The sequence below is a fragment of the Myiozetetes cayanensis genome, unplaced genomic scaffold, assembly GCF_022539395.1.
Source record: "Myiozetetes cayanensis isolate MyiCay16 unplaced genomic scaffold, myiCay2020 scf16, whole genome shotgun sequence".
Lineage (NCBI taxonomy): Eukaryota > Metazoa > Chordata > Aves > Passeriformes > Tyrannidae > Myiozetetes > Myiozetetes cayanensis.
In genome coordinates this window covers 3,539,977-3,563,238 of record NW_026087270.1, presented here as the reverse complement: position 1 = coordinate 3,563,238, position 23,262 = coordinate 3,539,977, and the positions used below count along the sequence as shown (strand labels likewise).

The 23,262-nt window shown below is 46.8% G+C and overlaps 1 protein-coding gene across 2 annotated transcripts in view; it reads right to left on the bottom strand.

Annotated features, from left to right (window-relative positions):
* The window catches only part of TSHZ3 (teashirt zinc finger homeobox 3), a 73,596-nt gene extending 61,003 nt beyond the window's left edge, over positions 1–12,593 (bottom strand). Inside the window, exon 1 of one of the 2 annotated variants that reach the window (XM_050311282.1) lies at positions 12,486–12,593. Coding sequence is in view for 1 of the 2 variants with exons in the window: in XM_050311281.1 (XP_050167238.1) it covers positions 3,204–3,243 (40 nt within the window). In the remaining variant the exon portion in view is untranslated. Of the gene's footprint in view, positions 1–3,203; positions 3,714–12,485 lie in introns of those variants that run through there. The other variant, XM_050311281.1, reaches the window with a different exon arrangement.
* Positions 12,594–23,262: the final 10,669 nt, after the last annotated feature.

The window sequence follows — 23,262 nt, the reverse complement described above, 5'->3', positions numbered from 1 at the left end:
GGTACCAAAGCCCATTTGTCACCTGCAGCAGAAAATTGAGTTAATGCACAACTAAAGGCAACCAGGACTGTGTAATATCAACTTGATTACATCAAACTAGCTGCAAACCTAATTCTGCTGGATGACACTGCGTGGAGCTTGTCATCTCCAATCATTAAAGCTGTCAGGAATCCATCAGGTTTACAGCTAATTAGGTGAACACTAATGAAGCTGGCAAAACAACTTTTCTTTTTTTATGGCTGAGCGGACCTTTCAGTTTGGAGAAAAAAAAATTCTCGAGTATTCTCAAGGTTGCTGGGGACTGGATTTCCTGAGTTACCAATCAGCAGACATCTTTAATTCTCCCCCCACCACCACCTTTTTTTCTCTCTCAGTACCAAGCAATCAATTTGTCATCACTCTCAGTATGCCACAAAAGCAGTCATGAACCTTATAACTCGCAGCTCTCAAGCCAAAAAGGAGAAAAAAAGAGTAAGTTTCTTCTGTCTTAAAATAAAACGCCTCATACAGCTCACTTATTTATCTTCATGCACTTATCAACAGCATAAATGTTCTTGTTTTTTCACTCTTGTCAAATAAGTAGCCCTTCAGTCATTCTACATCCCCCATATCCATTAGGCAGAGGCATTTTGATAAAGTAAAGCCAAAGCTAGTGTATGGGAAAGAATGAAAGCACTCACTCTGCCAACTTCTGATTGACCATTAAGCTATTGATGAATGTGCCTGTCAGGAGAGAGACAATTAAATCAAATATGAAACAAAGTCGTTTTGACGGGTCATTTTGATAGAGCAAAACCATTCTTCCATCTCCTATTAGTCCTGCAGTCAAGTTTTTGTAATGAATATTTCTTAACTAACCTGTTATTTCTTAGCTGTTTTTTAAGGTGTTAAAAAAAAGCCTTTGCTTTTACTGCTATTAGAAAAAGTAACATTTCCAATGTGCCCAATAAAACAGCATCTCAGTGGGAAGCAATTATACACAATACTAAATGTTTAATGTGGCTATCAAAAAGCTAAAAGTTTAAAGAGATTACACTTCTGCTAAATATGAACGATAGATCGCATGATGGATGATTCACTTGAGAAAGGAGGGAGAGAGAGAGACTGGTACAGGGACAGAAAGATACCTCAGAATGTGTGTTTAGTGCAGAAACATTTTCTTCCTGCCTATGGAGAGCACAGCATACAGCAGTCGACTATGCCAAGTACATAGAAGAGACACATTTTGCAGAACTAAATTCATGTTACAAAATAGAATTTCCCAGGTATCAGGAAAAGTTCGCTTTCTTATTTTTTTTAAATGGTTATTTGATGATAGAGGCCAGAAATACAAAATATTATCATGAAGTGTTTGGCTATGATATTGTTTGTTAGATTGTATCACTACAGTACTGTGAAACTTTCCAAACTTTCTGGCTGTTTGTATACAGTGTAAGACTGCTGAAAAGTCTATTTCTCTGTCTCAAAAGTACTAGCTGAACACACGTGTGTGTCAGAGAAGAGAAGAAAAGAAACGTGGACATCGTTACTTACAATTTGTATTACTGCCCGAGCCCCTTGCTGTTTACTAAATTCAGACCACACCACTCGCAGAAGTTGTCAGAGCAGTGTGAAAGCACTGTCACATTTCTGGACGCCTGTTTTCTTACAACACCCTACACCAAGCTGCAGGGACTACCTGCTCCAAGTTGTCCTAAGCACAACCACAGCTGCGCTGCCAGTAATGCTGCCGGAGCCTCTGGAAAACTTCCACACGGGTCTCTCAGGGCTGTTTCACCCCGGCCCCCCAAAGCTGCCCCTCAGCAGCCCCAGCCCCGTGCCTGCAGCTCCGCCAGCCCTGGGCCATGTGGCTCGGTGGCACCGCTCGCCAGGAGCCCCTCAAGTTGCACTAACAGAGAGTTGACAGGCCACGTGTGACGTCACCGAGTCTGGCGTTACCATGGCAAGTGATTTATTGATGTTTATCGGGAATGAATAGATCAAAGGCTGCCAGATGACAGGCGATCAATCAGACATCAAATCAAGGATGGCAACAGGCCAAGGAAACCTTTTCCAGCCCACATATCCCCAACTAAGGATTACTGTAAAATTATGTGGGGCTTTTCTTTTGCTGTTTTCTTTTCAATTAGGCTTTTCCAAAAAATACTGCTTAAGTTTAACAGGAGTTGACATTTCTGGCAAAAGAAAAACAAACCAAACAAACAAAAAACCTCACCAGCACAACGCCTCGAAAAGTATTTCTAAAAAGGAAAAAAAAATATGGAGGAAATTGTAAAGAAGCATTCGCCAGTCATTTGACAATACACAGACCCTTTTTTCTTTTTTTTTTTTCCTTGGGTTTACTTTGCAGCTTCTCATCTGGACTCATAAATAAGAAATCAATAGGATTAACAGAACAGGCTACCAAAGAAAGTGACCAACTAGGTGGGTCTGTCTGTCCGGCAGAGACATCTCCAGTGCAGTACAAGGGGAGGAGAGAAAAAGATAAAAGTTGGGCAAAGGAACCAGTTCTGGGCTTGGATCTTCAAGTAACACTGCAGACCTTCCAAATCACTTTGTCCCTGACACTTCATTCGCAGCGTGCCATGAATTTATACGTAGCCTATCTCTTTTTTACAGGAATTAAAAAAAAAAAAAAAAGAATTAGAAAGAATATTTTCCCTGGCTTTCACAAACCATTTGCCTGTGAGGGAAGAGGATATAGAAGAACGAAGACTACGAGGGAGAAAAGCAAAGTAGGTGCCAAAGTACGAGCTGGAAATGAACAAAATTCGCCTCCTTGCTTCCCCCAGCCCCGGAGTCACACCGACCGTACGTGCCCGTAGAGTGTGTGCCCGCACACTCCCGCCTGCCCCTCACTGCGTGTTGCCCCCAGAACCGAGCCCGGGCGATGGCAGAGTTAGGAATAAATCAAAGTGGGCACCAAAGTCGGGAAAGGGCTTTCATGCGCCCCCACCCCAAGCAAAAAAAAAAAAATAAAATAAAATACTCCCAATCCCCCCCACCCCGGCGCTGTGCCTCCAGGTTGAGAGCTGCTCAGCAAAGCCCCCGGCACCGGCGGGCAGCGGGGCAAGAGCGCGGCGCGGAGCGACGGCTCAGCCCGCCGGGAGCCGGTTATGAAAGAGACAGAGGGAAGCGGGAGAAGAAGCCAGCGGCCGCGGAGGGAAGGGAGGGAAGGGAAGGAAGGGAAGCGGCTCTCGTACCTGCTGCGCGCCGGGGCGCTTGCTGCTTCCTCCTCGGCATTGCTGGGCTCCTGCGGGCGCCGGCGGGGGGGGCAGCCGGGGCGCGGGGGTGGGAAGAGTTGCCTCAGCCCCAGAGATCCGGTGAGCTGCTCCAGCCTCGGCGCGAGGGCTGGGTCGGGGATATATTTTTTGTTGCTGTGCATACACGATGCCGAGTAGGAGGAGGAGGCGGCGGCGGCGGAGGAGGAGGCGGCACAGAGGAGAGGACAGCCCTGCTGCTGCTGCTGCTGCTGCTGGCAGAAGAGGGGGGAAGTTTGACAAATCGCCCCGGAGGAAGGAGGAGGGGAAGCCCCCCGAAGAGGTGTGCGGGCGGGAGGGCTGGGGAGAGCCCGCAGTCTCCCCCACCCCGCCCTGCGCCCCCGGTGCCTGGCCGGGCTGGGAGATCACGGCATAAAGACGGGGGAATCTCTTGGCCGGAGCCGGCGGATCCTCAGTCTGCGCTCTCCACTCCGGCTCCCGGCTCGGCGCTGGAGCGGCGGCGGCAACAGGCGAAGCTTGAAGGGAAACGAGATGATCGCGGTGTCACTCAAACTGCTCCGCCGAGGGGGAGCGGGGCACCGCCGCCGCCCGCCCCGGGCCGCGCCTTCCCTGTGCGCGCATCGCCCGCGGACCGGGCACGGGGGCGGACGAGGGGCTGCCCGGGGCGACCCCCTCGCCGCGCCCCCTCCGCCGCCCAACTTCGCCCGCCGCCGGCGCCGGTCCCCAGAGCAGCCCGCGGCTCGCCGGGCAGGGCAGGGCAGGGCAGCCCGCCGGGCTCTGCGCCGCCCGCTCCGCTCCCTTCCCGCAGCCCTTCCCTTTCCGCCCCCGCGGGCACCCGTTCCCCGCCGGAGCCCCCCTCGCCCACCGCCCCCGCCGCGACGGGGCACGGGACCCCGCGGCGAGAGGGCCCGGCCCCGCCGCTCCATCCCGGCCGCCCCGCGCGGCTGACAGCACAGCCCGGCTCCGCTCCGCGCCGCCCGCCCGCCGGCACATCCCGCCCGCCGGCACATCCATCCCGCCGGCTCCCACCTGGCTGGCGCCGCGCTCCGCTCCGCGGCCGGGCGGTGCCGGGGCCGCCCCGGGCCGGCGGCCGCTGCCGGCGGCGCCCCCGCCAGCGGAGCCGCTGCGCCCGCCCCGCGGGGCCGGAGCGGAGCGGGCAGCGCCCCGCGCGCCCCGCTCTGCGGGAAGAAGCACTTTTCACTCGCTTTCCCTGGTTTTGGGGGGTTGATTTTTTTTTTTTTTAATCTCTCTCTCAGTTTGTTGGTTTGGGTTTTTTTTTTTTAATTTTTTTCTCTCTCTCTCTGTCTCGGTCCAAGTTCACTGCCGAGCGCCGGCGGATCGATGTGCTGCGGGTTTGATTGCGCCTCCCTGGGCGGCGGGGCCGCGCGGCGCGGGGAGGGCCGGGGGCGCGCAGGGCCCGCTCCCGCACCGCGACCCCGCACCGGGACCCCCGCACCGCCACCGGGCAGCGGGGCAGGGATGGAACGGGGATGAAACAGAACAACAGCACCCCCCACCCAGAAAAAAAAAAAAAAGCAATTTTTTTTTTAAGTTCACGGGGAGGAATTAAAAAAAAAAAAAAAGGCTGAGCTCACTTTTACGGTAAGATCAAAAAAAAAAAAATCTCCACTCTCTCGCCCCCATTCTTCGAGAGTTGGGATAATTCCAAATACCTGACTAAGTGCAGATGTTGTTGCGTCTTCACATCCTATAAAGCCGCCGTGCCGCTCTCGGGCTCTCGCTTCCCTTTCAAGTTGCAGGAAATTCAAACACTTTACATGACGGGTGGAGAAGGTTTTGGGATTTTTTTTTTTGATTATTATTTTTATGAGCTGATTTTTTTTTTCCTAAGCTGATCTTTAGGATGAAAAAAAAAAAAAAATCGCAGTCGCCTAAAGTCCCCGGGAAATTGCTACTGTTGGGGGAAAACGAAACATTTCTCTTGCAAACAAGAAAATGGTGAGTTGTCAATTGCCGCTTCTGCTGCCAAACTCGCTCAGTTCCATCTCATTGATACTCGCTGGTTGCTCCTCACAGTTACAGTATCTGCTCACAGAAGGAGCGATCAGATCTGCTTAAGAGACGACACGGAGATGTTCCCCACAGGCTCCCCCCCCCGCCCCCCGCTTCCCCAAAAACGCCCGTGTGTGTGAGTGTGTGCGGGCGTGGGTGAGCCGGGCGGCAGGACGGGGCCGGGCGGGCGGGCTCGCACCGCGGCGGTGCGTGCCGCTAGATCCGCCCTAACATCTGTCCGTCTCACCATTGGCGCATCCATCAGTGTCACCCTGGCCGCACATTTGCAACGACAACACATCAGACGCTACGCAGACCGGGATTCGGTACAAATAACCGACATACTAAACAACTTAACCGGGGAGGAGGGGACCCAGCCGCAGCATAAGTATTTACAAATGTTAGACAGCCTCGGGAAAGCGCGGCTCGGCTGCGGTTAATAGCTCGTTCATTCCCCTCTCCCTCCTCCCCCTTTAAGTAGGAATTAGAAAATGGAAAACCTAAATAATTCACGCCCCCCACCCCCTCCGAAGGATGCTGCCGTCCGGGGCAGGGACAGGGGCTGGGGCTCAGCCCGGCTGCGCTCCTGGCTCCGCGGGACCGCACCGAGCGCGGAGCCGGCGAGAGGCGAACCCAGGGCTCAGGGACTGCCGGCCGAGCTGGCCCGCGCTGCGCAACATGGAGGATTCCTCCGAGCTCTGGAGCGGGAGAGGCTGCAACAAACTTTGGGATGCTCGGCCGGGAGCCCCGGGCGGCTCTGTCCCTGCCTGTCGCACGGAGCGCGGGAGGAAGGTCGCTCTGCCACCAGGCGCTGGTAAAGCGCCCTGAAAACTACAGCAAAATTAAAACGATACTGCGCGAGTGTAGTCATTGCAGCCCTGGGAAGGCTGTTCAGAAATGTGCGAAAGCCCTCTCCAAAGCCAGGGACGATCCCGATCCTCCTCAAGCTGGCTACGGGATATCCCGAGGAACGCGCTGCAGCGACCAATCCCGAATTTTGGGGCGGTTGCAAGTTGCAAGAAGTTTTTTTATTCCTTCCACTTCCCTCTCCCTAAATCTGCTCATCTCTCACTGACTTTGTATCACCCTCAGCCTGCAGGAGGGATGTCAGCCCCTGCCCGCTCGGCTGGGCCCGGGTGCGCAGCCTCCTCCCGCGGGTGCGCTCTCCCAAACGCGGGCGTGGGTTTAAGCGTGTGGTGGCATTTGTGTTGGAACAGGCTCCCGAGCAGAGCTCTGCCTCCCGCAACACAGCCTGCGTGGAGGGTGCTGGCAGGTGGCACCTCAGCAGCTGAGCGGTGTCACTTCACGCAAACAAACACGCGAGACGGTCCCCGGCCCCGCTGCGTGGGGAGGTTTGTGCAACAAACAGCGCTTACCTGGCTTTGCGAAGGGCGGCCCACACGTGCCGGCAGTGGAGGGTGATGGGCTCGTACCAGGGAGCCGAGCTGGGACTCGGGGGGGGGGGGAATGAAATAAGTGAAACTTTCCGTAAACAGTAATTGGAGGAACTTTCTGAGTTCAGTTAGAAATAATAACTCTCGTGTGTGAGAGAGGGGAAGGCAGAAGATATACGTGCACACAGACACATGCACTGCGCTTCCACATTCACAACTCTCAGTGCCAAAATGCTCAGGAAGTTGTGGAATAATTTGGTTGTTAACTATATTCATTTTTTAAAAGGAAGAAAAAAAAAATCTATTGAACTTTCTAATAGACGATTTACAGAGGGAAGTACAGATGCCTTCATGTGCGTCGGCTTCTTTGGGGGTCACAGTCTATTCCAGAGAGCTGGAACCCGTAATTTTATGAAGTGTAACATTTCCAAACCTAACGCATCAAATCGATGGCTGAGCAGACTCCATCTACAAAGACTCAGCACACGAGGCTCAGCCCTAAGCTCGCTCTTCCCGGCAGTTTTAAACCAAGGTACCAATTATTTACAAGTCACATAATTAGATAACCATCACTCCTGAACTTTCCATTAGCTAAGAATGTTTTATCTTTCACCACTGAACACTGCTTAGTGCCCTTCTTTGGTGTACATTTTCCTGCTCACTTCATTGCCCTACACCAAAACTCCACCAGTTGCCCGAGACATCCCTCCCGTCCCCTGGCCCGAGCGGAGAGAGCGGCTGAGCCGACAAAGGAGCCCTGAAATTAACTGCTGGCTATGGGAACGGCCAAGGAGGATCAGTGAGGAAGTTTACCAAACTTGGAACAGCTGCCTCTTAGAAACCAGCGTGTTTTACCCAGGCTTTAACCTTGTTCTCTCCCGAGCAGCGTGTTGATGTTTCGCCACTTGCTCACTGCAAACAAGGCAGGGAGCGGCGTGCGCCGAGGTGCCCGTGTGTGGCTGCTCTCGCTCGCTGTTCGCACCGGTTCACTGCTCTCCGGGGGTCAACCCCGAGCACCGAGCGGCCCCGGCCCGGCTCTGCCGGCGCCTCCCCTTCGAGCGCGGCAGAGGAGCCGCCGGGGACCCGAGGGAAGGTACCCGAGTGCCCCCGGCCCGGGAGAAGGGCCGGGCACCGGCGAACCGGGGCCTTTGGAGCCGCCGGTGCGGGGCAGCGGCTCTGGGCGGCGGAGGGGCCGGGCTGGCGACCGGGGGCGGGGGGCGAGCCCTGGCAGCCAGCGGGGGCCTCACCTGCCCTGGGCAGCCCCCGCAGCCCCGGGCGGACCGCGGGCCGGGCTGGGGGAGCCCCGTGGAGGCGCCACCGGCACCGGCCACGCACAACGCGGCGGCCCCGCGGCCGGTCCCGCCCGGCACCCCCGGCCCTCTGTGCCAGGGCACAGCCCTGCCCCGCGCCTCGGCGGCACGATCGAAATGCGGGAAGTACTTGGGTTTCTCCCGGCGAAGAACAAAGAAGCAGCAGCTTTCATTAAGGCTGGACCAAATGAATACGGATCTGACAAGTTTGTTTAAAAAACCCCACTGCCCACGCCCGAAAACGATACTGCGCTTCTGTAAAATACAAAGTGTTGTCAATAACCATTATAGCAGCGATAATGATCTGAGAAGAGAACAAAGACATTTTGTAATATCTACATAACTTTATTAGAGCAAAATTATTTTAAAATGCCTGTGAATTCCCAAACCTCCTGAATACAAATGAATAAAAGTTTTTTCTTCGGGCTAAAATCTTTGCTTGAATGTAAATTGTTTGGGTAAGTGAATTTACACAGCAGCAAAGTTTGTTTGTCTTAGTCCAGTAGCTTTGCTTTAACGAACCAGATGTTTTGTCTGTAAATTGTCCAGAGGACTTTTAGAATTCTGACATGCAATAAGCCCCAGAAAATCAGAACTGGAAAAGCTGTGCCCTTGCGATCAGGACCAGGCATTTCGACAAGAGCACGGGGAAAATAGGAAAGTCCAAGTACGCCCAGTGTCTTCATATTCGGAAGCCTTATTTTAAGCTGGAGGTAATCTCGTCCGAATCGATTCGCTTCCCTCCAGAGTTGACAGTAATTCCTCACCCAACCACAGGTATCAGAATTATATCCCCCCAAGAACAACACCAAGACAGTGGGTAAGAACAGGGGTGCAAACTTCGGCCGAGGGAGCCGTAGGGCGCTGCGGGGGACCCCCGCAGCCCGGAGGTGCCCGCGGCGGGCGTTCCCTCCGTCCCCTCGCGGCGACGGCCGGCGGCAGCAGCTCCTCTCCCGCGGAGGCGAAGCCCCCCCGCCCCTCCGGGTGCCAACAAGTTCCCAATTAAACTCGGCCCGGCCACGGCTCTGCGGGATGATGCCGCCGCTGCTGCCCTCCCCACGGAGAGCCGTCCTCGGCGCGTCCCCGCGGCGGGTGGCAGCGACTCTGCCTTCCCCCTCGGCCACCGAGCTGTCCTGGCTCTCCCTCGTTCCAGCTGGGCTTTCCCTGGGGCTGAGCCCCTCTCGGCCCGGCCAGCGCCCGCCCCGGCACCCGCCGCGCTCCCAGGGGTCGCGCCCTTTGGCGATGATGCCGCTAAAATAAGATCTATCGGCGCGATTCAGTCCCCCCTCAGCTATCACTTTTTTTCCGCCCCCCTTGAAAGGACTTGAGGTCTCTGAAGAAACAAGCGGCCGCTGCTTTGAAGGAAATAAGCGATACCATTCAGAGCTACTGTAGCGTAATGCATTCAGTGGGGCAGTAGGAAAACCTTTTATGAAAAATAGTTACAGATCCTGGAACTCCACCACATGTGACAGCAAAGGCTGTTGTCTCAGCAGAAGAGCTTTAGCTAATTTTACCTACAAAAAGTTTTACTGGCTGCAGGCTTTGGGAACGCCTTTGTGGAGCCTGGCAGTGATCCTCAGGGCTGGCTAATTTGAAAGGCATTTAGAGGATCCCGGAGAAGAGGAAGGGATTCTCCTCTTTTTTCTCGCATCACCTCAAAGTTCCCATCGCACAGCTGGCACGGCTACTCCTCTGCTGACCGCCTGAGACTGAACGCAATGACGATTTTGCTGTGCAAAGATACACTTAAAAAAAAAATACTTGAAGTGAAAAGTTGATAAAGCTTAAGTCCGAGCAAAAACCTTCTTTCTTTTAACAGAAACTTCCTTCCCAGGCGCATCTTTAGTGTTTGGCACATAGCGCTTGCACTAAGACGGGGAAGTTTAAGAAGTTGCCCATTTGCCGGTAGCGCACTTTGACCCGCTCCGGGCCCCACTGACCGCCGAGGGAAGGGAAAGGCTACAGCCGCCCCCAAAGCACGGACGGAGCTCGGTGCCCCCGAGGGGACGCGCACCGGGCCGAGGAGAAGGAGCAGCTACCGCAGCCCCTGGCCGCCTCGTCCTCCTCCTCCCCCGCGCTCTGACCCCGCAGCAGGACCGCCAGGACACAGACACAAAAACAGCGGGGTTGCCGTAAATCCCAAATCCCCACTCCCCGCGTGCCCAGCGGCTGCTGCTCAGGGAGGGCTGCACTGAATTCATCGCGCACGGAGAGCGCGGGCCCGGGCCCTGCGGGGCCGTGTGCGGGGTCCAACAACGTGCGCGGCACCCGGCATCCCACACCCTCACCCCTTCGCCGGGAAAAAAAATCAATGGAAATGTCAGAGATCCGCTGTGCGGGCACACACCAACCAGGCCCCTAGCCCCGAGCGGGCGGCAGCCGCCCCCTCCTGTCCCGCACCCTGGGGGTGGTCCCGGGCACTTGTCCTCTCCCGGGCGGCCCTGGGCGAGCAGGACCCGCACCCCCATCGTGTGCGGGGGCAGCGCGGGGCAGGAGCCGCAGCGCTTTGCTCCCCGGCTGGTCACTGGGGTTTGCACTGCCCGGGTCAGGTGAAACGTGGAAACTAAGAAAATCTGACACCATCATTGATTCCCTCTCTTTGTTCTCCTCTGTACACAATGGAGAGGAAGAAATGCGACTTTAAAATTGCAATTAGCAGAGCTTTAGAGCAGGTTTCTGTCATTGGGTATTTATTCCTATCAAATCTCATTTCTTCTCTGAAAAAGCACCTCTAATTGTAAAATAAAACAGACGATGTAAAATAGCTAATATCCCTCTGTAATAAGACTTGCTTAAATTATGACTGGATGTGCCTAAACAGTCATCTCATAGTTTCCCACTGATTTTGGTCAGGTCCTGAAAGAATGGCAATTTTTTCTAATGTTTTAAAAGTATTAACTTCCTTTCAAACATTCTTTAACCTTTAATGTTTTGTAACTTGATGAAAAGGTCACTTTGTTCGGAGTGGATGCATCTGCTCCATAATTGTTCTAATATCAGGCAGAGCTCCATCCTAACACCACATTCTTTTATGAGGGTTTTTTTTCCTTAATATACCATTGTTAAGGTTACCATGAGTAATTGTTTTAAAGGCAAAGAGCTCCAGACCAAAGGATGCTCACACTTTATTTAATTTCACCAGCTTCAGATGTTTAGAGCTGTATTCAGCAGATGACATTAGCTGAGCTCTGAGCAGAATAACCTGAAACATTTCACCTCTTCCCACTTGTAGGGGCCTGAGATAGAACAGGATCAGAATAAATAGCTGGATTTATAGACTGAGCTGCATAAAAAATAGCACAACATTCTGATTAATACTACTTCGTACAGGCAGCAAGTTTGATCCAAGCATCTCAAAGTACTTTACAAAGGGCTGTGTATTGGAAAGCTGAGACACAGATGGGTTAAGACCTAAGAGCAAAGTAATGCTGGAGATTCAGAGACCACAGAACATCAGTGTCTCAAGAATCAGCCTCAAAAAGTGATTTGGTGGCAGAAACATGACTAATCTAATTCTATTTTATACTCCTTGCTGTGAAGGCAACAGAAGCTTTTCAACACGTGTAAATCAATATTTATCATTAGGAGTGATAATATTTGGAATCTGCAGATTTACCCAGTTTTGGTATAGAGAACCTGTGTTTATTCCTGTGTAAAAGATTAGAAGACGAATACATTCATTGCCACTCACGGCCTGAGAATGTCCACCCAAGGGACAACTTGTGACCCCAGATTTGTGGGCAAACATCACTTATTCACAGCACTGTACCTGCTTTGCAGCAGCAGCAATGATACCTGACTGCATATTGGAGATTAGAGCAAGAACCTTAAATTGATGCAATTAATCCCTCTAAAATACAACAGGATTTTCTAATTCTTACACAATTCAAACATCCAGAGAATATGTTTAATTAAACTTAGCTATACTTTTTTTTTTTTTTTAAGATTTTCTAAAAAAACCAAAGAAATGAGCTAATTATATTGCTTAGTATTCTAATACGCACTTTTTTTCCCTAATAACACACTTTTCTAGCCAGGCCAGTCCCTTGAGGACCAGTTCCTCATTTATAAGGAGGTCCCCAATGGGAGTTAAAAAGAGGCTATTTTATAAAAAGAAAATATATTCTGAAAGAGGAGCCATACAAAGATAACCCTGCATCACATATATCAGTATGGAAGCTGGAATACGTATTCCAGTGATGCAAATCTTCCCTTGCAATAATTTGCTCGTTAGTGTTAATGAAAGCCCAGATACTGATGTCTATGTATTTGTTCTTCTATTTTTCATCACACTAATGCTTTTAACTAAAATTATTTTTTTTAAATTTACTTTATTTAATGAATTTAAAGGTCAATCCTCTTCCTTTCCATATGCAAATTCTATTAATAGGATAGTAGAGGTTTGATATTAATGGGAGTTAATAGAGGAGATACCCCCTTCACACAAGAAATCCCACAAGAGAACAAAATAATATCAAAATAATGTCAGTAAATTTGTTGCTTCTCTCTCTCCTTTGAGCAACTAAATATCAAGACAACAGTACCTTGGAAACAGGAGTGACAGCCGGAGGAGGGATGAGATGTGAAAGCACACACAGGGCCTCTCCAGCTTCCAAAGGCAGAGCCCCAGGACAGGACACAGTCCCACAGCACGTGGAACCCTCTGCCACCTCCTTCTCCTTCTCACCAGGCTCTCACACCTGCAGGAGCCGAGCAGGATACAAGGCACCATCACCAAAAGACCCTTCCCCACCCTACTACAGAGGGAACAGGCAACTTCTGCTCCACTCTGAGGCCAACAGTCTCCACCTGGGAGACCACAGCTGCTACTCAGAGAAAAACAGGAGCTGCTGGGCTCGATGACGGAGTAGGTGAAGTTACTACCTCTCTATGTTTCTGTGTTTAACTCTCAGTGTTTGGAGTTTAAATGTTTTGTCACTGTCTTTCTATGTATATTTGCTGTATCAGAACTCACAGATGTCTTGATAGTGTTTTTTTTTTTTTTTTAATTACAGATACTGGTGTTAAAATAATAGCACTGATAAGCCTATGGAGGGGGAGTTGGGGAAAGAGGAATAAACTCATTCCTTTCACCTGTTGTCCCCGTGGGAAAAGGCTCCCTGTGCTCACTAGTGAGGAACAATCCTGTCTAGCCTAACTTCTGCAGTAAAACTATCTGCACTGTTTTTCAAGCAGATGAATCCAGATATCAAACAGCAGAGCATCATTAGTCTAGAGCAGCTTTTCCCTTGGTAAGAAATAAGGAATACCTGGTGCAGCCCCTGGCCAGGCCAGCCCAAGCACTGCTCCTGCAGATCGGCCTCTGCTTCAATAGGGCAGGTTGAAACAATGTGATTGAAAGGTGTGGAGAAAGGGATGAGTCATGGACCACAGAGAGGTGTTAATTTACTTCTTATCAAAGGGCTCTAACTTGCTCCCTCTGAACACCTGGGAATCTTGCAAGGAAACCCATTGTCACTACAGCCTCCCTCCTAATTGTCACTCCTCAGCTGAAAAAGTTTTCCAATACCCTTTCTCAATCTGCACCAACTGGCATTAGAGTACTACACTCCCAAACAGTGCATTCACAACAGCCTTTCACAAAATACCCTCCCTGCAATGCTCTTGGTCTGTCCAACCTCTGAGCTGAAGAGAGACAGAGCGATAACAAGGACCGCACTCTTGTGCCCCTAAACCACCCAGAGCTGCTGCTTCGATGGGTGGATACATTGAACGAATCCTTTTCATTCCTCTTGGCTCTTGGGATGTTGGAAAGCCCCTCTGAAACAGTGACTGTGGGCAGTGACAGCCCTTGTGACACACACAGCCTCCATCTCTCAGATAGTGTTTCTGGCTCTGTGCAGACTAAAGCAGATAATATTATATCATGCCAGGGCTTACGCTGAGGTCACCTTTGCTTTCACAGCCTTGATGTGGCCACAGATTTGGCAAGGGCAGGGCTGGAGGGTAGGAAGCACGCTGAGATAAAAGGCATCACGTTTCTGAGGAAGCAGGGCCTTGTTCACTGGCCTGCAGTTTGGATTTTAGCTGAGACACATTCAGGACTCCCCTTGGCTTCTTGGGCAAATAGGACAGCATAGAACTGGGTCTGGTGTTTGGAGTGCACGACAAAATAAGACTTAAACTGTTTTGGGGAGGTGAGTTTTGATTTCTACAAAGAGTCTGTTTCCAGCCAAACAGCAAAGCTCTGTAATTGTCCAGTTAACTCTTCCAGGCTGGAAGATTGCATTTTTACAAAATGTTGGGTATAAATTACTTCCACAAACAGGAGCCTGGACTTAACAGAACAACACAGTTGTCTGTTACAGCAAATCTGGCATTCCCAGATTCAAATCTGCTACAGGCGTTCTGGATTTTAATTAATATATTGTTTCATATGTATGAGTATTTCATGGGGTTTTTTGTTTTCACACACTGCATTTTCAGCTTAAACAAAGTGTATTTATTCTCTGTATTGTTCTCAAAGCAATTGAATAAATATCACCAAGTCTACAGATCTGGTCTCCTTTCCAGTGAACAACACAGCAGTCATGCTTCACAGGAAAGGGATAACATCCTCCAGTGCAGCTGATAAGAGCAACAATTTACAAAGCAAGAGATCCGTTATGCAGTGAAAGCTTTATTACCATGACTCGATGTTACATCTACAACACATAAGGGTTAATCATTGCAGCAGTTTGCAGCTGGTTTGTGCTCTCAGGGGAGTCATAGCAATAGACTTCTGCGTGTAAGACAAGGTCAGCCCTGCTCTCCTGGGGTCAGCGGGCCACGTGATAGCACAACTCCGAAACTTCGGCTCCGAGCAGACACAGGTGCCATACCCATTTTGTGGTCTGTTGTAGAGCGCTTCTTGTGGTTTTTATGCTCCTCAATAAAAACACATCCACAGCTCTGTGGTACATAATTGGATGGCGAGTGCTGGGAGCTACCCATCAGTGAGAGTTTTCCGTGGCAGCAGTGGGTTCAGGAGTTTGCCCGGTACATGTAACATTTCACGGGAGACTTATTCTTAGTGGACTGAGAAAACAGAGCAGTCAATGCTGAGTTTAAGGGCCAAATCCTGCATAATTTGTTCCGTCTCTTGGTATAAAATGCTCACACGCGTAAAGTGAGCAGAATTGGACTGTAACATTTTATTAATATTTATCTTCTACTGTTACAAGACACAACAATAATCAAATAAGAAAAACTTTAATCCTCAAATGCAGCTTTAATCTTCAAATTGGTTAGCTTATCAGAGGGGTAACATTTATTTTCAAAGACAGGCTGCTCAGAATGATCAGCTGAAATAGAAACCTATAAGTGAAAGGATGTAAGTTTATTGGGCAGTGTTGTCTATATTTATAGTTTCTGCTCAACCCATATTTCTGGTTTTATATGCACGTGTCAGAAATTAATATATGGTAAACTTCACCAACAGTTTTAAGAGATCCTAAAATATAATAAAATCAATAAATGATGTTCTGGCATAAATGTTTCTGTAGCTGAGGGTGGTCAGGTTCAAAGGGCAACATCTGACCATTTCTCTTTCCCACCCTGCTGTGGAGTAAGACCCTCCCCTCAACTTCAAATCACTGGGGAGAGGGTAATTTAAGCTATACTTGATGTACCCTATACATCACTGTCTTCAGGACCAGGTTTAAAATTAAACTCTGATGTACAAAGTTAAACAAAAATGAGATAAAAATTGGCAGGGGTTGAAGAGGGTCAAAGTAGTCAAAACACAAGGTAGACTATTGCTTCTTTTGATTTATGTTATTCTGTGCACTAAAAAAAAATAAAATTATAGCTCTTGTGGAGACTTTTTTCATTGAGAATAACGCATTCCTAATTTGTTTTCTATAGACTTATAGGCATTTGCTCTGGGAGTTGGAAGCATTTATTTATTTTTTTTTATTTATTATTTATTTATTTTGGTGGGGGCAGAATATCCCAAACTGTCAGCAGAATATTCAAATTATCATTAGATGCAACCTTTGTCACTCAACAGCAAGTGAAGCAGAAGAGTATTTCACCTTCCATTAGTGGTTATCTTACAATGCACACATCTATAACCTTGTATGCCTGTAGAGTTTTGCTTTCAGGCAAGTCTTTTAAACACAAACAATGTGCTACAGTTACATTTGGTAGCAGAAAGAAAGAGTTCAGTGAATGTTTCCTTTTGCATGTTTTACATGCACATAATGCAGTTACCCTCCAGAAATTCAGTACAGGAAAGATGCCAAACAGCAGATTCTTTTGAAACCAATTCAAGAAAATCCTTGCAGGAAGTAAATTTTTTATGATGTAGTCAACTTTTCCACATATTGCCATTTACATGGTTAGTGTGTGGACTGCAGGCAAAATAATTTGGAATTGTAATCTTTATTTTCTATAATATGATAATGAAATCAACTACTATCCACTAGAATCAAATGAATTTCTCTCTGCTACTCCAGTGGGAGGAATAAAAGGGTTCTACTGGCTAAACTGCCAGGCTAATGGGAAAATGAAGAAAAATCAGGTCCTCGGATGGCTAACAAATAAAAAATGCTTATTTTAAACATAATGGTGGACATACACAGATCTTGAAATCTTTTAAAAACTGACTAAGCAAGCTTTTTCCAAAGGTTTTTAATTGTCATACTTGGAAGTCCTATGACTTCATATGGATTAGAGCTGGCTGAAGTGTGGGCATGTTCTTAGGCTGTACAAGGGCACAAGACAGCAAAGGCCTCTCAACTCTGAAAATATCTGAACTTGATTACAAATCTAATAGGAGAAAAACTTATGCTGTCCAGGCAACGACAAAAAAAACCTTTTCTAGCATTGTTTCATTAATATTGACTGTGATGATTCTTTGTTGTTATTAATGTAGTAAGGACCTGTTTGCCATCTACTATTCAGATTTCAATCTTTCCCCAGAAGTCTAAGTGATGTGTTGTGTAAAACGCACTTTCTACGTGTGATGGTACAGGACTGACCTGCATATATGCCTTTAGTATACCTAATTTGGCACGCATTTATGTCCTAATTAATAAATGCAATTCTTCACAAACACCTGGTTGGAAAGTTTAAGTGCAGTAATACACAAGGAACAGGTTGTTTTACAGATACAGCCAGCAAAGGTAAAGATCAAATGTTAGAATGAGCCTACTGTTTGGGATCTACTATGCCAAACCCTCTGAACTGAACAGCTGGGCAATATTTTTTTGTATTAAGATTTAATATCTTATTTTCGTTTAAAACTCTTGTGGTGTCACATAAACGTGTTCTGCAACTACGGCAGATCATATGTAGCAAAGAGCAGAGAAAAGAACTATTTGGTTTGGAAATTATAATCCAAAAATTTTCCTATGTCTGTTACACTTTGGGAATCAGAGGAAATTATGGAACTTGAGGAGATGACCACAAAGGTCACAAGGAATTGCTGCAGCATTCACAAAAATGTAAACACTATGAGAGCTGTAGGATCTTACAGTGAAGGTTCAGAACGAATACAGGAGCAACTCTGAGGGTGGCAACTGCTCAGAAATCAGGTGAAGGAAAAAAAGATATGAGAAATCCAAAAAGCAAGAGGTTCTCAGCTGTTAGAAATAGCTGTAACCCCTTAAAATCACATGCTTAGCATGAGTGATATCTCTTCCTGATTCATCCATGCAGCAATTAGGAGCTGTTCTCTGGGAGAGGTGCATGGCACAGAAGATGAACTGATTGATTCCTCCTTGTACTGAGTAGTTGATTAGGGGTAACTGATCTGTTTATAGATGTTACACTGAGTGTGTTACTGCTCACACTCATCCAGGACTTGGACACTGAGGGTGGCGAAGACTGCCTGCTCAGGAAGGGCCAAATTCAGAGCTCATCAGACTCATTTCCACTGACTGCACAGGGTTCTGGATTAGGCCTTTTCCATCCACCTGTCTGGAGGGGAGATTTCCATTCCAGTGCAGCTGTGAGATGCAGCTTTCCACACTATCTTATGCTGCCCATTTTTAGTGCACTGTATTCTAGAATTGACATGTACAAATTCTCTGTACTGTTTATTAATGATGTTTTTGCAGTCCCTGTCTTTATCAAGGAAAGAAATTGTACCTGAAATTTCCTCTGAGTGTGTTCAGATTTTACAGTGCTTTGCTCAGGCACTTGCAAAGGTATCGTGCTCCAAGCAAAGATAAAGAACTGAGTCTATAATTTAATAACCCCCTTCTGACTAATTAGCATTCATTCAATGAATGAAGGCTTTGCAGAGGTCCAGTCAAAGGCCTAAGCACCATTTAAGTCCAGCTTATTCCTCAAGGCACCTCTGAACTGAATTGGGCCCCTTTTTATTAAATTACAATAGAAAGACTGCCATGTCAAGTACACTGATGCTAAAAGACCCAACCTCCCAGGACCTCACACAGATAAGTAATCATCACTTATGCTAATAGCACATTTGACTTCTGTGGGATGACACATGAGGATGGACTACTTACTTGACTAAGATTAGTAAGAACAGGCATGTTACACAGAACAAATGACTTCTAAATATCCAGCTGCAGCAAAGTGCTGACTCCCATCAGTGAGCGTTGGGAGGGTGAATAAAGGGCAGGATATGATCTCTAGAAACCTCACTGAATACTATTATTGAATTGGTGACAGTTTTGCAGATTTCTAACCCATAATAAACCTCAGCTCAGTGAGACATGCTTCTCTCCACTGTTTCCCTGCTCTGCTTTTCTTTTTTTCTTTTTTTTTTTTGCATAATCCAACAATCCATTTAAATGATTTTTTTTTCACTCTTTCTTCTTCGATGTTTGCAAATTAATTTTGTGGTTTTGAAAGGTATTTAAGTAACAGCCACAAAGCCACAAGCTCTCCTGTTTACCTGCAGAGCAGACTACTTGGTAGCATCTCTACACTACCCTGCCAAGGTTCCTCCCCTCTGCTCTGCTGGGATCAGTGCAGTCTCTATGCTCATTTAGTCTTTGGCTTCTCCCTTCAAAGCTGACAATAATGGCATTATACAGGGTATACCATTCCAGTGATTTTGTCTCATAAAATGCCTAACTCTTAGGCCTCTGTTTAATACAATTTTGTTCCACACAGGTCACAGACACAGATTTTGGCCCTTATGGTCTATTAAGCCTTTGAATCAGCACTCCAGGAAGGGAAAAATCTTTATGTCTAACCTGACTTAGTTTCACTTCATTGTTCTTGAATTTGTCAAGGGCCAATTTTTGCTTCTTATTTTGCTTCTACTAATTTAAAACGTATTTTGTTGCTCTCCCTATTTTTCCCATCCTGACCAGACTTTTAAATTTTTTTTTTTTTAATTTTTTAATCACTGGCCTGAAAAGCTTTTTCTGAAAGTAATGTAGTAGTGACCACTGATGACTGGTTTCTAGGGATTTTATGAATCCAAGGTCAATTTGTTCCTAAGAGCTGGAAAAACCATAAATGATGAAAAATATTTCTGGTACATGCATAATAACTGGTATAAATATTGCATCTAACACCAAAATCCCAAACACTACAACCTGTTTATCAAGGGACCCTTAAATCCAGTTTTGTTTCACCTATAATGCAGAATCTGTATAAATGCCACAAAGTCGAAGAACACAAGTATTACATCATTAGTAGCATTCTTAATTGAGTATTTTCCTGTTTCCTGGGGGCTTCTAACTCAGCTGTAATGATTGCTCCATGTGTGTGCACCTGGGTGTTTTGCCAATCACATAAGGGAAACAAAAATGCCCTAATTTCTACGACTTTGCTTTCATTGCACTGTAAAGCACTAAAAGGAGAAACAGTTTCCTGAAGAACTCCTCCATAGCAGGCCCTTGAACGAGATGACTGTTTCTAATAAGCAACAGCTGTCGTTGTGGTTTTACTAGTCAAATGATTCATGTCTTTTGCTCAGAAATGATAAGTGGAACAAATGTTTACTTAGATATGTAACAGAGGAACAATTGAAAAATAGTAGACTGTCAAATAGAAATATTTTCCTGTTATCTGATCCTTGACAATTAGTCTGAACTGGTTTTTAGTCAAAAGGCAGCGTTGTAGTGGTGCAATTAGAACGGTGAAGAGTTTAGCTCACAGAGTTCTGCAAACCAAATTCAGCAGGCTGGTGTGTGAATGTCTGCAGCAACCCAGCAGATTCGAGGGGGCACAAGCACCTCTGTACGAACTCCTACATCCCCCACCCCCAGTCCTGGCAGACTCCCCTCCTAAATTTAGTCATCCTTGAAAGGGAGACAGTGAACTTACCATTTCCTCTCATTTCTGCTGTCTTCAGGGAATACCAAAGAGCTGCTCTGCTGCCTGGTCCTTAGTGAATATCCTCTGTTGGCTGCTGCTTCCCGGGATCTTACGGGGCCTCCCTTTCCTGGGAGCAGCAAAGTGTTCTAATGCAGGGGATTCCAGGCTCTGTCTAAGGACAAAAAGATCACATTAGCCTTCGGATGCTGGGAAGGAGAACCCAGCAGACGCTTGATGTATCTCTGCTGAGCTGGAAGCTGCTGCAGTCAGAGAGATTTGACACCCCTGTGGCATTGCAGGGCTTGAGGTACATTTTTGTTAAGTGCCAGAGGAAGCAGTGGCAAACTCGTACGAGCCTAAGACAGCATCAAAAAATGGTGTTGTCTGCCTTTGAAGGGGGTCTGGGAGTCAAATGAGGATGGAGAAGGCCAAGGGAGCCTTGGGATGCTCAGTGTGCAAATGAAACCAGTGTGCATCTATAACTTACTTGGACTTGCACGGATGCTTGCCAGTATAATAGGGTTTAAATCTAGTTTTATTTTGCATAGTTTCTAGACTTCATTGCTTTTTCAGAACTCTTCAGTATCACTGTATGGCACAACGCTGCGTTGTACAGAGAGATTGTCAGAGCCTTGGTTTCCCATCTGTAAAAAGAGGTAATATTTCCTTTCTCCCAGCCTTTATTCAGCTTACAAGGCTCCTGGGACTAGGATTCTTTTATTGCATGTTTCTGTATTGTCTCGTACAACAAGACCCTGATCTCAGTTGAAGTCTGTAAGTATCTCAGAAATATAAATAGATAATAATAAAAAGATGATTTTGACACAAAATGGAATTTTATATTCTGGAGAGTGAAATAAAATATGTACTAAAGTCTACTAAAGTGTAACCATGAGATCAAATGATAAAATTCTTCTGGCAACAAAGAGTTGACACAAATTTGTGAGATTAAACTGAACCAACTCAACGGAGGCTTGTTCTGGTGGTTTATTCATATAAAGTATATGAAAAAAGTAAGTGAGATGATCAAATTACCCTCACAGCATGGATTTTGACATGGATGTAGACTAACTGAGTCACTGGAGGACTGAGCAGGTGCGTGGTTCTAATTATACCCTCAGTCTTGTGAGGAAGGAGCAAACTTCCCGGTTGCTTCCCTGGTGGAGATAAGGTGTTATCAGCCATCAGCAAATGAGAGGGGAGAACAAGGACAAGGCACCTGATGGGAGAAAGAGGAGGAAAGGAGGGGGCGAGGAGAGCATATTCATAATGCTACTCATCCTTTAAAAATGTATACACACATCGACTCTGAGCCATTTGGATGCCACTTCTAGTACTCATTTCTTGTGTCTCTGAGTAACCCTTCCTTATGGCGAGGCACACAAAATTCCTCTTTAACATTTTCTCTATTATGGGCCTGTAGTGAGATATCTGGCTAAATATAATGACTTATTTGTTTATTAATTAATCAACAACAGGCACACTAGAACTACAATCCAAACAGTCCCCCACACAGGTTTTTATCACCATGTACTATATCCCCAGGGAAATACACATCTTTTTTTCAGGAGTATAAATGGACATTTCTATAAATTGCAACTACTTGGGTGCATGTAATATGCAATATTATTCATCTTTGTATTCCAGGTGAATCCAGACTAGACTACCAGCCTCTGGGGGAGTCTGCTTCATATAATTATCAGTATTCAAAGAATGATTGTAGATGTTGTAGCTTAACAGCAGGTGAATGGTCCTTATCTGAATATTAAATAAAGTGCAACTGGATTTCTAGGTTATCTCTGGCTAAATGTTTGCAAAGTCATCAGTGAAAGCATGCAGGTATAATCCCCACCACTCTTCTTCTTAAAAAGGATTTCCACTTTTGTTTTTAATTCCTTTACAGGATGAATTGTTCATCTCCCCTTCCTATACACGCAATCTTCTCTCTTCATTGGACTACCAGAAACATCAAGGAAGCTGCCTTGTAAGTAGTACCTACACTTTTTATTTTTTTCAATCCTAAGCAACAAAAGAAACCTAGAGAAGAGTGACAAAGAGAAAGATTTATTATTTCCTCTAAGGACTATCAGGGCTCTGGGTGTTGGGAAAGGCTCTGTAGTAAACTGTTCCTTTGTCCTCCCAAGTTCTGGGAACTTCTATTGCATGACCTAAGAGAAGCTCTATGTATTTATTTAGTAAAAGCCTTTTATTATTGTTTTAAAATGGAGGATTTAATATACTTGAACGCTGTTTTAGTAGCTTGATAGTGGATATTACACAGAATCTAGTAGATAGTAGTTATGAGAAAATTAATAGAACAAAGAAAAGGAACACCCCTCCCCTGCTAAGCAGAATGGACAGCCCAGACCTAGCAGAGGAAAATTACTGGAGATGAAGGAAGAAGAATTACCATGGGACTATATAACACAAGATTTTGGAGGCACAACTCGTGTTTCCGTCCCTAGATGTGAAGAACACAGTAGTCCTACATTTTGAAAAGGAATTTTCAAGGCAGACATACTCTACAAAGTAGCTAGGCCAGGATATCACCTGCTCCTTTTGCCAGGCACCACAAAACCTCAGCCTGGGCCACCAGTGGCAACACATGTTATCACAACAACTGCAGATATTTGGTTTTAGTTGAGTAAAAAAATAATAGAACATTAAATTAAATATTACTTAGCTGAATATTAAAACCCAAACACAACTCCTCCAAAATGGGGCCATCACTACAGTAAGCTGTACACTATTTATTTGTCCATGGATTCCCATTTGTTCTGAGCTGTAACACAGGCTGAGTTTTCAGCATGGCACAGATGACCATCCTTAGTTTTCAAGCATTATACCTCTCATTGCTGCTGCTTCAGGCTTCTGCAGACTCAGGCAGATGTCACTACACCCATCTACAAGGCTTTATGCTCATCTTTGCAGAAATGCAGGGTAGAAACATTTTTTCAAGAAGGGAGGAGGGAAGAACAGTGAGCACAATTTTGTGTTGAGCTCTGAATTGCCCAGCAAGCCACACAGTCTCAGGGATGAGGGAATATAAGAGGCTCTGTGTGCCAAAGTCCTGTT